The 12,970-nt window shown below is 43.6% G+C and overlaps 1 protein-coding gene across 11 annotated transcripts in view; it reads right to left on the reverse strand.

Moving 5' to 3' along the window:
• Positions 1–12,970, reverse strand: part of ACACA (acetyl-CoA carboxylase alpha) — a 140,144-nt gene that overhangs the window by 111,075 nt on the left and 16,099 nt on the right. For 10 of the 11 annotated variants that reach the window (XM_054847960.1, XM_054847967.1, XM_054847963.1 and 7 more), the window contains 4 exons: positions 2,529–2,661; positions 1,751–1,889; positions 1,413–1,522; positions 878–959 (listed from right to left, as the gene is read on the reverse strand). In XM_054847960.1, coding sequence (XP_054703935.1) covers positions 878–959; positions 1,413–1,522; positions 1,751–1,889; positions 2,529–2,661 — 464 coding nt within the window. Of the gene's footprint in view, positions 1–877; positions 960–1,412; positions 1,523–1,750; positions 1,890–2,528; positions 2,662–6,071; positions 6,285–12,970 lie in introns of those variants that run through there. The other variant, XM_054847965.1, reaches the window with a different exon arrangement.

Below are 12,970 nucleotides of genomic sequence, written 5' to 3' on the forward strand. Positions count from 1 at the left end.
ATGCGTCCTCAAGCTGGGTCTGCTCTCGAAGGGACAGCAGGTACAATAACTGGTATTAGGTGTGCACATCACATGCTACTGGAATAATAACTCAGTGCCCTGATTTTACTTGAAACATGGCTTGCATGGGACTGTAGCGTATGATTGGTAAGAGATTTAAACTGGTATTAAAATACAGCTCTTAAATCCACTCCTCTTCAAAGGCCCAGAGTATTTCTGTGGTTATGGCTCAAGACATCACAGTTAAAAAGATCTGCGAGAGGTCAGAACGTGACACAACTATCCCCAGGCTATGTTCAGACCATGACTTTTATCACAAGCCCATCTTTAACTTTAAACACAGCACGTGTCCAAAACCTTATCCGATATTCAGATCCATGTGGTTCAGGAGATGAGGCTTACTGCATCAAGCATCTCCAACACTTGGTTAACTACACTCGCTAAGTAGACTACAAACTTCATGTAGTGTCCACATAAAACTCCGCTCTTTCCATAAAACCGAACTCTAAACATCCTCCTGAAAATGACAAGGACATCCAGCTTTTGAAACAATCCGCTTTAACAGGAATCTTTTCTCATTTTGTACCTCACGATATTCAAAGACATGGTGGAGAACCTGCCACTTCTCCCATACAAGAACTATTTCCTAGCGTATGTCCAAACCTTCTCTAGTTTCATTAGCCTCGATGACTGGAAACAGGCTACGCTGTTAGACAGCGTATTCTGGTGCTCTCACTACTGTAAAGAACATACCATCAATCTCGCTCTTGTAAACCACACCTCATGGCTCTCTTTTAGACTCAGGATTCTCTATTTCACTTAAACCAACCACCTTAAAATAAGGACTAGACGTTAGATCAGAAGCATATATCCTCACCCATGAAAGCAATCCCATTTTTGTGGAGAAGTTCTGGTAGTTTAGGGTTCTCAGATGCATGGCCCCAGCCAGCCCATACCGCCTGCAGAAGAAGATAACATCATTCACTCTTTGTTTTAGTAAAACAAACAAGTGAGCAGAAACAGAAAGCATGCAGATACTTCAAGTCTGTCTTTTCCTCATTGAAAACAGCCTCATAACATTCATAAGCCAGACCAGTCTCCTGAACTACGTGGTTTGCTTAAAGGGCTAGTGTCTTGCATCTTGTAGATAAGCCAAAGGCAGCTGCCAAAGCAAGATGGAGAGGAACTAAGTGTCGGGCAGCTAAAGGGTGAGGGGAACCTTCTATCTCCTGCAGATATTCCTACCAGGAAATCCACTGCATTGCAATATGCATTGCCTTTTGGTGCTAGTATAGGTTTGTAATTTCAATTTCCTTGACTTGTCTTTTTCTCCAGACACAGGTCGTCGTTTAAGGAGAGAAGATTGCTTAGTCTTACCTCCTGTTTTGAAAACTACCTTTGACACTTCTCACCTGCACTGGAATTCGCTTAGCAATATCAAGAATCAGCTCCACATTTGCGTAGTTGTTGTTGTTCGGTCCTCCTGGAACCGGGACGTAGTGATCTGCCATTTTAATATACTCTGCAAACACAAAGGTCTCGTTTAGATTGCAAATCTAGTAAGCAGTACTTGGTCTAAAACCCCCTAAATCTACAGTACTGGAAGTACTTAATCTCCTCCCAGAAAAACCTGTCACTTGAGAGAATGGTACGTGATGCAGCAGACATACATTCAACTTCTTGTATCCTTGTGGGTACACAGGTCTGTGCAAGGAGAAGGCTGTGCACCTTCACACTCTTTACAACTCACCTGCATTTGCTTTCAGATCCTCAGGAGTCACCATCACAACAAATCTGATTGCCCGCTCATTCCGAAACATCTCATAGGACCAGCGTCGGATGGATCTCATGCACTTCACTGCTGCAATGCCATTATTTGCTATCAGGACCTGAGTACATTAGAAGCAGGGATGAGACAGAGTCTAAATAGCACGTAACACTAAGTGATACTGAAAAACAGTTTTTTTCTCTGCAGACTCTTCATCCAATTTTGGGGCTGTGCAGTTTCATTAACCAGCATTCACTTCAGCAGCAACATTTAATGGCCCATCAGTCAATTCAGAAATCAGCTCTTACTCAACCTTAAAGATTTTAATGTATTGTGCTTTATTTAGATTACAGAGCAGAAGGACACATGAGAATAGGCGTAACAAGTGGCTAAAACATTTGATACCTGAAAGGAAGAGACCTCATCCAGTAAATGATTATGTATTTTTAAATACATTTCTTAGGGTTTTTTCCAGTCTACTTTTGTTATATCTGTCTATAAATCCTTCTGTATAAGCAGAAGTGGTCTAGCTCACTCAATTTTTTTTTCCTGTCACACTAAGCTAAAACAATGGGATGTTTATTTATCATATATGAAATAAAATGGAAACACAACGATTACAGGCAGAAGCATAACTTTCAAGTTCAGGAGTATTAATATTTTGATATCTGCAACATACTCCCTTATATAGAGAGAAGTCATAGCTCAAGAGAAGGGAACAAAACGCAACATGCTAAAGTCAAAAAGGTCAGTAACTCACCTTTTCAATAACTTTATTCCCTCCAAAACGAGTAACAAATTCTGCTGGAGAAGCCACAGTGAAATCCCGCTGCACGTCAACTTTCTTCCTGTCCCGGCCTTGCTTTACAAGGTGTAAACCAGACATACTGGGCCTAAGGAAATTTGTGGGAGACAGAAAAAAGCAACTTGGCAGTGCAGATGTACACAAATAGAAAAGGATATGTAAATAATTTGTAAAGTTCCCCTTGACCGTGTTCCCCAAGCAGAATGACTCCTTGCCTCCAAACCACTGTGGCGTCTGGTCCTCAGCTTTTACAGGCATGACTTTGGTTTTTAAAACACCTTTCTGCTATCTCTCTGCAAAAGCGAGGTTATCTGGAGAAATTCTGGTTATGCTAATATATAAATAGGTAAAACCACGTTCGCTGTATACTGCTGCCCAACACAGAACAACAATACTCCACCACATTGCTTTCGATTCATCTAGGAAAGTTGAGAAACAACAACAACGTTTTCTGGCTTTGGTGAGCCAAGCTACTAAGATCGGAGTCCATAAAAAAATCCTACTTGGGAACCGCAGCAAGTAAGTCTCCGAATGTAAATGAGAGACTCTGCTATCATTTTACAAGAATTTTCCACCACCCAGTCTTAAATATCTTCCTCAAAAGTTCTGAGCTAGAGGACAAATGAATCACATTACTTCTACTACAAGCGGTGAAAGCCAATTTTGTGTCTGACAAGATCAACCCTGTGCTCTGCTACCATCTTCCTCTGTGGGAACAGGGCAGTCGCTTCCCTTTGTTATGCTTCAGCTTCCTCAGAAGTGACACATGGATAAATCACTCATTGCTTTTGCAATCACTGCAGGATTTGATTTGCTAAAATTTACAAAGCTGAAATTGTGAGAGGAAACTCAATTAAAAGAAAAAAAAAAGCAAAAGACCTACTCTTTGCACCACGCGTCTACCAAAGTGCAGCACGACAGTGGCAGCAACAAGATACTTTTTCTTTTAAAGCCCCCGAAAGTTTTACCTCTTGGGTCACTCCAGTTTACCCATTTTTGTTACTGTGTTTAGTGGGCTTTTCTTAACAGGTTCCTTTCCCACGAACACACTGAAGTCCTTACCTCTGCTACCACGCAGGATTACAGAACCCGTCTGTAGGAAGGGGAGATGAATATGGGGAAGGTATTTAAAAAACCTACTCCATGCTTTAGAAAGACCCAACTGCCACCAAGGGGATGAGTGCTGCTGGAGCAGCTGTACCCGCAGGGTCTGTCCCCAGGAGCCCCACGGGCTCTGCCCTTCGGCTGGGGGAAGCCAGCAGGAACCTCTGGCCTAATCAGCTGCCCAAGTGCTGACACCATTGAGCAACTCCACTGGGAAATGGGATGGGATGCGGCAGAAAGCAACTGGAATCGCTGGGGGAGGGCACGAAGGGAAAACCAACCCAAGGACAAGCCACGTCATGTACAACATCTAAAGGTCTCCTTGTAAACACAGCCACCAAGGGCAGGTAGCCCGAGAGCTGTACCTGCGGGGTTCGCTGCCCCATGCGAGGTCTGGGGCATCCGGGCTCGAACGAGCTGCTGTTAGAGGTGCTCAGTGACGGCCTGAGAGGAAACACATAGATTCCCCCTCACCTTCCCTCATTAATACGTTATGGCCTATGAAGATTCACCCATGTAGAACACAGACCCTCCTTAGCTCTTCATCAGGAGCGCGGTAACACCACAGACCAGTATTTTGACTAAAATATTTGCTGATGAAAGCAGCCCTGAACAAACTGTAGCTAGTATCTGGTTCAAATCCAGATTCTTCTCTTACCCATCTTTCCTAGGGACGATCATGGTACTAACACAGACTACGCTGTGCTTTGTGGTACACGCTAACAAAAAGGATCTTGACCCGTATCATCTGGCACGACCTAGTCAAAAAGGCACATGCCAAATCCTGGCATAACCAAGAACTGTACTAGAACAAAAGGTGATCTCTCAGGCAAGGCAAGATGGGTGCCCAGCTCTGACCAAAGACACGTTTATCTACCACATGCAGGATGGAGCGAATCCTTCCCTGCCTCTCCACCTCTGTGCACACCGTCTACTTTCGCCATGACACCCTGCTGCGGCACAACCCTGACTTCGCGAGGGTTTTCAGAGCAGCAAGAAAGCATATTGACAGCACTTGAAATTCAGATTCTGCATTCTGCATGAACACACCAATCTTTTCTCCCACACGTGAGATATTCCCATAACAATGGCCAGACTGGTGGAGAACTTCAAGTTATAGTCTTGCAAATGTTGAGCTTAATTGGGAAGTGAAAACCTGTACTAAACACAGTGAAAGACACTTTGAAGCAATCCACGAAGCCAAGAGTGGGAGAATTAAAGGTAACAGGAAAAACAAGATCAATAGGGTGATTTTAAAGCATGCTAAAAAGCCAGATGCATATCTCCCAGTGATGTTCTGGGACATATAAATGGCTGCACTAGGTCAGACCAAAGCACGTCCAGTCTAGTAACTTGTCTGAAAGAAGAGCTGCTAGCTGCTATCCTGTGAAGGGCGTAAGAACAAGTTAAGCGTGCGGACGCTCTTCCCCTGCGTGCTTTCCTTTCTTCCAGCGAGCTGCACTCCAGAGATAGACATCATCACTGAACTTAAAACTTGTCCCTATCAGTAAGAGTTCACAAACTGCTCTGTGATAATCTCAAGGACAGGACCCAACACGCAAGAAGGGGAAAGGTGCAGTTAAGGTTGAATTTCTAATAAATTCGTGTATTTAAAGAAGGTCAGAATCTCTGGCATGGCAAGGAAGGAGCACAGTCCAACAAGTGAGACAGGTTTATTCACTGCAGGTTTATTGGGAGTAGTCTCAACAAAAATAGAAAAATGATAAAAATCTTGGGGTCAGAATCTGTGAGCATGTATGAATATGAACTATCCTGCCAAGCTGAAATTACTACACACAAAGATAAAATAAAGATAAAATGTCAACAAAACCAAAAGTTCATCATCCAGAATGCACAAACACTTGTTTATAAGCAAGTATGATTCCATTTAATTTGTGACAGTAAGCATACCAAGAACACTAAGTTTATTTACTAATAACCAGAGGCCGCACATTATAATCAAAATATGAGAGATTTTTCCTTTTTGCAGGGTAAGATGAAATGGAAGCTGGGCAGCAAGGAAGAAAGAACACCAAGCTCTAAACAAAACAGAATAAACGCTAAGTTAGTAACAGTCATCTCTATGAATCCCTAGGTCACAACTGCAGTGGTTTGTTATGTAGGAACTTTCAAAATGCTCATCTATCCATCACTTTTATAAAGGTCAGAAGTTGTGCAGAATCTCAAACTTTAACACTGATTCCCCAACTAAGATGTATTTTAGCATCTTTCTTGCAGACTGCATGCACAGATAGCTCACAGCCACCAGTGAGGTTTCAGAGGATAAAATTAACATGGAAAAATATCAGTATGCATTTCCAGTACAGCGTGCCCAACTGCCTCAGTCCAAGACAGCTGCTGCTATGAGACGACAATAATTTCTGTAATTCTTACCTTTGCAGCATGTGATATCTCATTTCCTGACTCTGCTCTGCAGAATCCTCCATGCTGTCTCAGTGAAGGAATTAACAGATTTCAGGCTTGCTTATGACTCCTCTAGTGTAGCTGCTGCTATTTTATCTTTCTCAATACTGCAGCTCACAACCCAGCAGGAGAAAGCTGCAAAGAGCCTCTTGCACTCAGGCAGTTCTCCATGAAGCAGTGGCACTTCCCAGATTGCTTCAATCTTTTAACCTTTGTCCCTTGCTTTCCACCACCCCTCTCTCTCAGTCACTTTTCCTGTGACGCAGCATGCACAGAGAGGGTAGCAGCTTCCCTCTTCTGCATTCAGAGGAAAGCAGCTGATCAGGAAAGAGAGAAAGTGATCTACAGGTTACGTAATCGGGCTTAACACACAGCACGGCTACTGCAGCCCACACGATGCACCGTGGCTGTCAGCAGCAATGGTCAGCCCCGCTTCACGCTCCCCTCAACGGGGGTCACGCAAGGAAGACTGCACAGCTTCCCCACGTGCTCCGTCAGCATCCGGAGGAACTCTGCACCGCTGGATGCACAATCACGCCGGGAGCAGGTGAGCACCTCCGCAGCAGCCAGCTTTGCGAGAGCAGAGGAGCAACTATGGGGGCCAGCCAGCCCAAAAGATTCGATCAACATGTAGGATTTAACATCAGACTTTCACAGTGGGTGGGGAGATGACAAGGAAAGCATTTCCAGGGCTGCAGAGCAGAAAGTCAGATGCACAGCTCGTACAGGCACACAGAGCACAGGGTTGATCCAGACACAAGACAACTGATCGCACTGGACACCAGCCTGGAAGGAAGCTGGGAGACCCGGGGTAAGTCACTTAAGCTTTCTGTGCTTCTGTTTCTCCACCTAAAAAACGGAGGTGAGATCACTCCAAGAGCTATAAGAATAAATATCCTCACAAGCAAAGTGCTACAGTACTGCAGGGTCCAGTAACATCACTGGAGAAAGGAAGAACGGTCGCTCAGTATCGAGCACGTGCAAAAACATAAATTGCAAATTCGGGGGTAGGGAAAGGATAAGCAAGGGCAATGACTGCAGCAACACAGTGACAATCAAACCGGGATTGGAACTAGACACATTTTTAAATTTGAGGACATTTGGGTCTGTCCTAGCATAGGGCTGTTTCAGGGTAGCACAGCTTTTATTTGATACACTCACATTCCAAGAGCCTGAGCAAAAGTCATGCAAACACCCAGGAGGGGATCACTCAAAAAAAAAAAAAAAAAAAAAAGAAAAAAAAAAGAAAAAAAGAACAAGTACCCAGAGGAAAAGTCACATAAACATGATGACAGTGTGCAACCTTGAGCCCTGAAGGGCAAGGTGAGGTCACTGCAGGAGACAGGGAACTAAGAATAGACCAGGCAATACCAGCGACGACCAACAGCAAGTGCCATGTGTCTGATAAAGCGCAGGCAAACAATTCTGTGTGGATCCAATTTCCCCAAGCATTGTCAGCGGAAGGGTAAAGGGGACAGCGACACGCTGTGGCAGTGAAGAAGGCAGCCACAGCGGAAATACATCTTCACCAGACAAGACATACCAGGGAAAGCACACAGTTTAAACAAACAAAACACCCCAACATTACATATCTACCCAATAATGAAATGCCGCTCTCACCTGTCAGCCTTTGTTCCTCTTTGAAGAACTACTCAAACCACCCAACTATGAAGTACACCAGAAATTTCCCGCTTAATTCATTTTAAAACAAAAAAAAAGAAAAAGCAACTTGTCTTGAATTTTTTTTCCCGCAGCAGCTCCATCCTGAGAGGCCTCCCGTGGTACAGATCTCGCTCCCAGCCTGCCAGAGCCAACTCGGGGTCCCGGCCCCCCACAGCCCAGCACGCACGACTCCGGCCGTGGAAGTCCACTCTCCTGGGTCCTCCAGGCTCCTGCTTCCCTTCATCTCTGCAGGGTACCACAAACCCACCATTCCACCAGCTCCAAACAAGTCATCGTAAGGGTAGAGAATCCTGGACCTACATACTCTGCTTGATGAAATCTGTGTCACTTTCTTCTGGTCATCAGCATGTAACACCAGCAAAACCCAATAGTCAGTGACCCTACTGGATATGTATTTCGCATAGAAAATGGTATATTCCATCATTTTCAAAATAAAACACTTGCCCCATCTATGGTTCCATTAGATTTCCTCAGTTTTTGATCCTGATTCGAGATTAAAATTTACACATGGTATAACTGAGATTTCATTTTTCAGTTTCTGTGAAGATTGTTTCCCAAATATTTGCCTGTGCTCCAAAAAAAATCCCACCCATGGTCCCCAATCCACAGTTTCTGACCATTGTAGCTGCAAGGAAACAAATCCTACATCTACACACAGCTTGATGTTAGAGGAGCAGCTTCAGCACTGGTTAAAAATATTCACCATGCTTTCTACCAGCTGAATCCACGGCTATGAAATCAACAGACACGATCTGCTGCAACATCCCTACAAAAATACGCTACACAAAGATGTGTCATTCTAATACAATACTTACCATCGGCACGCACACACACTACAAAGCTCATTTCCTAAACATAATACTACTCAGAACCCTAATGGCAAATATCATATGAAAAACATCCCCCCTCTTCAGACCCTAGGCCTGCTGTTAGACAAAAGGAAAGCCTGCGCGGTTCTCTTCTGTTCTAGCCTCCCAGAAAAAAAGCATTCATTACAGACACATACCTGACGCACATCGCAGCTAGGAGCCTGCATTGATCCCAGCACTGTAACATGCCAAGTGCTATCAGTGACGTAGCAGTTTATTCCAAAGGCAGTGATGCATTAGCTGGCTTGTTTGAAAGGCAGCCTTAAGGAGACTGCAGCACATACACACGCACCCCCCTGAGAAAGGATTTCTCCCCCCCACCTCCAGATTAGGCCTGTAAAGGGTGCAGAGAGAGGGCAGCTCTCATCATCAGTTGGGACTTTATATTTTGTAAATATGTAAGCGCTGCTGTGGACATGTTCTGATCTGGGTGGTAAGACGCAAGCCAGTTGAAGCAGCCGTGAGATCTGCTCCAGTTTTAAATCTGCCCTTGCAACCTATTTCACAAAAAGGCAGAGAGAAAGAGCAAGCATAGGTGTAGTCCAGCAAGCAACACACAGTTGTGCGGCTGGAGTAAATGGTTCCCTATGTCACAGGCAATAGGCACGGGGAGGCAGCAATCTGGATTTAGGCAAAGGCAGTTTTTGCCTGCAAGTTTAAAGAGACAGAACAGTTGGCTTGAATGCAGGGACTGGGGGAAATCAGTGCTTCAACCTAAAAATCAAAACAAAATGAGATGCAACTTAGCTCTGAAAGGATGGAGCCTAAAGATTTCAAGAAATTAAAGAAAGGATACAGCAAAAAAAACCTCAACAGCCCTCTCCCTGCTCCCTGGTTAAATAACTTCACTTTCATACTAACGCAGATTTTGAACAGCCATTGAGGCAGGTCTATAGCCTACAGCAGTAACTTTGGTTCCAAAACTACAGAGCCCGAACTGGCACAAGCCGCTAGGATTCCTCTCAAATAGCCAAGTACCAGCAGCTGCAACAGATGCAGGTTTTAAGTGCCAAGATGCCTATCGGCCAGGTATTTTCTTTTCCTAAACCGTGGTTTTTTATCTGCCATACCGTATGCTTTTTAAACTGGACCATGCCACAGGGCACACACACCAAATCACTGGTATTCCCTGCAAGCTCCAAAGCAACGTCACAGCTCTTATTATGGGAGGGAACCTGATGATTTAAAGCTCACTGAGCTCCTCTGGATCACACAGTCTTATGTACAATGACCAAAACCACTTCCTTCCTGAGGCTCTTCTACATATCCCACGACATTCCCTCTGAGGTATTCTGCACTCGCCTGAGTCTCACGGTCAGGAAGCCTTTAGCCTCCTGCATGCTCCACAACCCTTCCTTCTCCTTCAAATTTATCTTTCAGAACCCATTTCTTCATTATGTCCTTCCTGCTTAGACCCATAGCACCAAATTCCCACCCCCCAAAAACCCCAGTAAATACAAACATCAACCCAAACAAATAACCAAATTTTAATCCAATCAATATTCATTCTTCAGTTCCTAAAACCAAAAAGTACCGAAAGACCTTTACTTTTACATCCCCATGAAGTACAAAATTCCAAGTGTTCCTGGAGTAACAGCCTAACAATCTCCAGATCAAGCCCTGCCACCAAGACAGAAGTTAATAACAACAACAGTAAAAGACAGTTCTGTAACTGAGAGCAGAATTGAAGTCTTTGGCAAGGAGCCTTCCCAGTGCTCTTTGACAAAGTTCAGGCGTTGAACAGATCAGATCTGCAAGGAAGGAGAGAATGTATCTTTTTTAACAACCAGAATTAAGGGGGTAGGTGGGAAAGTTTTGCATAAAATTTATCACTGAAAGAGGTTTTGCCTAGCATAAGAGAATCCTGTACAGAAAGCACGGTGCAACCCATTTCAGCTACCTGTCCTACAGACAGTTATGATATGGAGTCAAGACATCCAAGTTATCCCCTAGCCTGGAGATTCTTTGCTTTCCTTACCCAAAATAGGTTTAATGACACTTTCTCTTTTCCCAGGTTTGTTGCAAGCCTACATTCATTGGCAGCTTCCCCTGCAGCCACCAAAGACACAAGCAGCAGGCTGTGAGGGGATTCTGCAAGAGCGCTTGTCTTTGAATGCCGTTCCCACACGTCCCAATCTGGGTGAAAAGCGAGGGCATCCAGCAAAATACAGGAGCAGGCCCTGAAGTATTCCGATATGGACAAAGTATATTTCGTTATCTTTTCAATTAGATTTTTCAGATAAGTAAGCAAGTAGGAGACAGTACCGCTGTGGTATCTCAGCTGGCCAATCTTTGCAAAATCTCCCTACAAATTACTGAAATTTAGAGATGATGTTTCCCATGTTAACTGAGATCAGAGGGATTAAAACATGTTACACCAAAGTAAGAAGGCTGCTTTTGAGAGGTATGCAGGTGAAAAGCCCTTTAAAGTGCCTTTGTTGACTAAACAGAGCAGCTTTCAGAGAAGAAAAAAAAGTTAGAATTCACAGATTATCAGTATAACCAGAAACAGCTAGGAATCCAAAACACCTTACAAGCTTCCTCTTTTTCAAGAGATACAGGAAGAAATTCAGCTGCATGGATGAAGTTCAAAATATAAACACATCACTCACTGGCTGTAGTGGCAACAAAACGGAACTAAATCCTTTCTTTTGGCAGGGGTTCCTTGAAGATGCACAGCTTTATTTCAATAACTTGCAGAAACATGCAACAGTATCACTCTCCCCCATCTGCTGAGCCAACAGCATTTGATCACACGCAAAGGAAAATGTCTCGGCAAGCAGCACGCAATTCCAGTTTCATTAGCTGCCTTCTGGTCCGTGAGATGCAAACCCATGCAAGTCGCCCTACAGAAAAACCTCAGCAGCACCATGGCAACTGATAGCACAGACAGCAGAGCAAGAGGAGGAGCCTTCAACTCCAGCAGCAGCCCCACAGCCAGGAGGATGCAGAAAACCTGGAACAGGAAGGAATCAGTACAGCAAAATAAAATCCTTTTTGAGGCAGCCGGGCTGGTCTCGGATACAGCAGTGGAAGCATCAGCCTTGCAGATAGATACTAAAGTATACTTCGACTTCTATGCACGCATTTGTGCGTAAAATTACAGCGACACTTATTTTGCAAGATCAATGCTCTATAGTGTAATCTCCTAACCACAAACAGTTGGATCGGCAAGGAATGTTTTTAATTCAAGACAAGCTCAAAAGGATCCTTTATTACTTTTAGTACTCTGTGCAATCACTCTACGACTGGTTTCTAATCAGGCACCCTGTCCCAGTGCCAGGCTGGGCATACTCAACACACTACTGTCCAGACTAAAATTGAGGCATTCTTCCAAAACTGCTTTAATAGATAATTAGTTCTTCTTAAGCATCTCAATAATTTATTGAGACAATTTACTGAGAAGTCCAAATAGTGTTAGGTGCTCAGGGCTAAAGCCTCTGTGGGCTTAGTATCGGCGGTAACAGCTGAGCTACTTCCAAAAATCTGGCTTTCAGTTGGTGCAAGCGGATTGTCAGGTGACTTCGTACACCCATTTCATTGCTTATGAAACCAGAGCCCTGATGTATAAATACCAGAAGACATGCAGGATTTATTCTATTTTAAACAAGAATTTGATACAAGATACCATCTTTGAAGCTAGGAATTAAATTTAGCAATAGTCAAGAATAACTTATTAAACAAAACAAACAGCTCCAAAATACTTTCCAAGTGGCATTTGTAGAGAAGTTACTTAATCTACCACTAGAACTTCAGAAAGGACCATAGTAATCGTCTAACAGCTCACTACATAACAAGCGAAAAACATATCCCAACAGGACTACTGCCTTAGGTTGGGAGTGCTGGTGGAAATTTCTGAACTCAAATATGCCTGAAAGCAAAAAGATTAAGAAAAAAATTGTATGCTTAGTTTTATTACCTAAAGGTGCAAAATGCAACAAAGAGGAAGTTTTATTGATGTAGACTGCACACAAGTAGAATATTTTAAGAACATTTGTTTCCAATGTTAGATGCCATAACTAGCAGAATGAGGAGGACATTTACATGATTTTTATTACTGATACTCTTTAATTAAGCACAGCTACAAGCAAGAAAAGAATCAGAACATTTCAATCTGCACAGTTACTCTTCCAACACAGAATGTCTGTTAAGCACGGATGTACCACACACCAATTTAAAGTTCATTATCAGAGCATGGCTTTCTCAATCCTATCAAGTAGTAGCCAACTGGCACAGTCAAAGGTCTTCACTGATCTCTAGTGGTACAGAAGCCTATGGGGTACAACCTGTCCCAGCAAGACTGTCTTTAGCAACAGC

Source organism: Grus americana, chromosome 19 (assembly GCF_028858705.1).
Source record: "Grus americana isolate bGruAme1 chromosome 19, bGruAme1.mat, whole genome shotgun sequence".
Lineage (NCBI taxonomy): Eukaryota > Metazoa > Chordata > Aves > Gruiformes > Gruidae > Grus > Grus americana.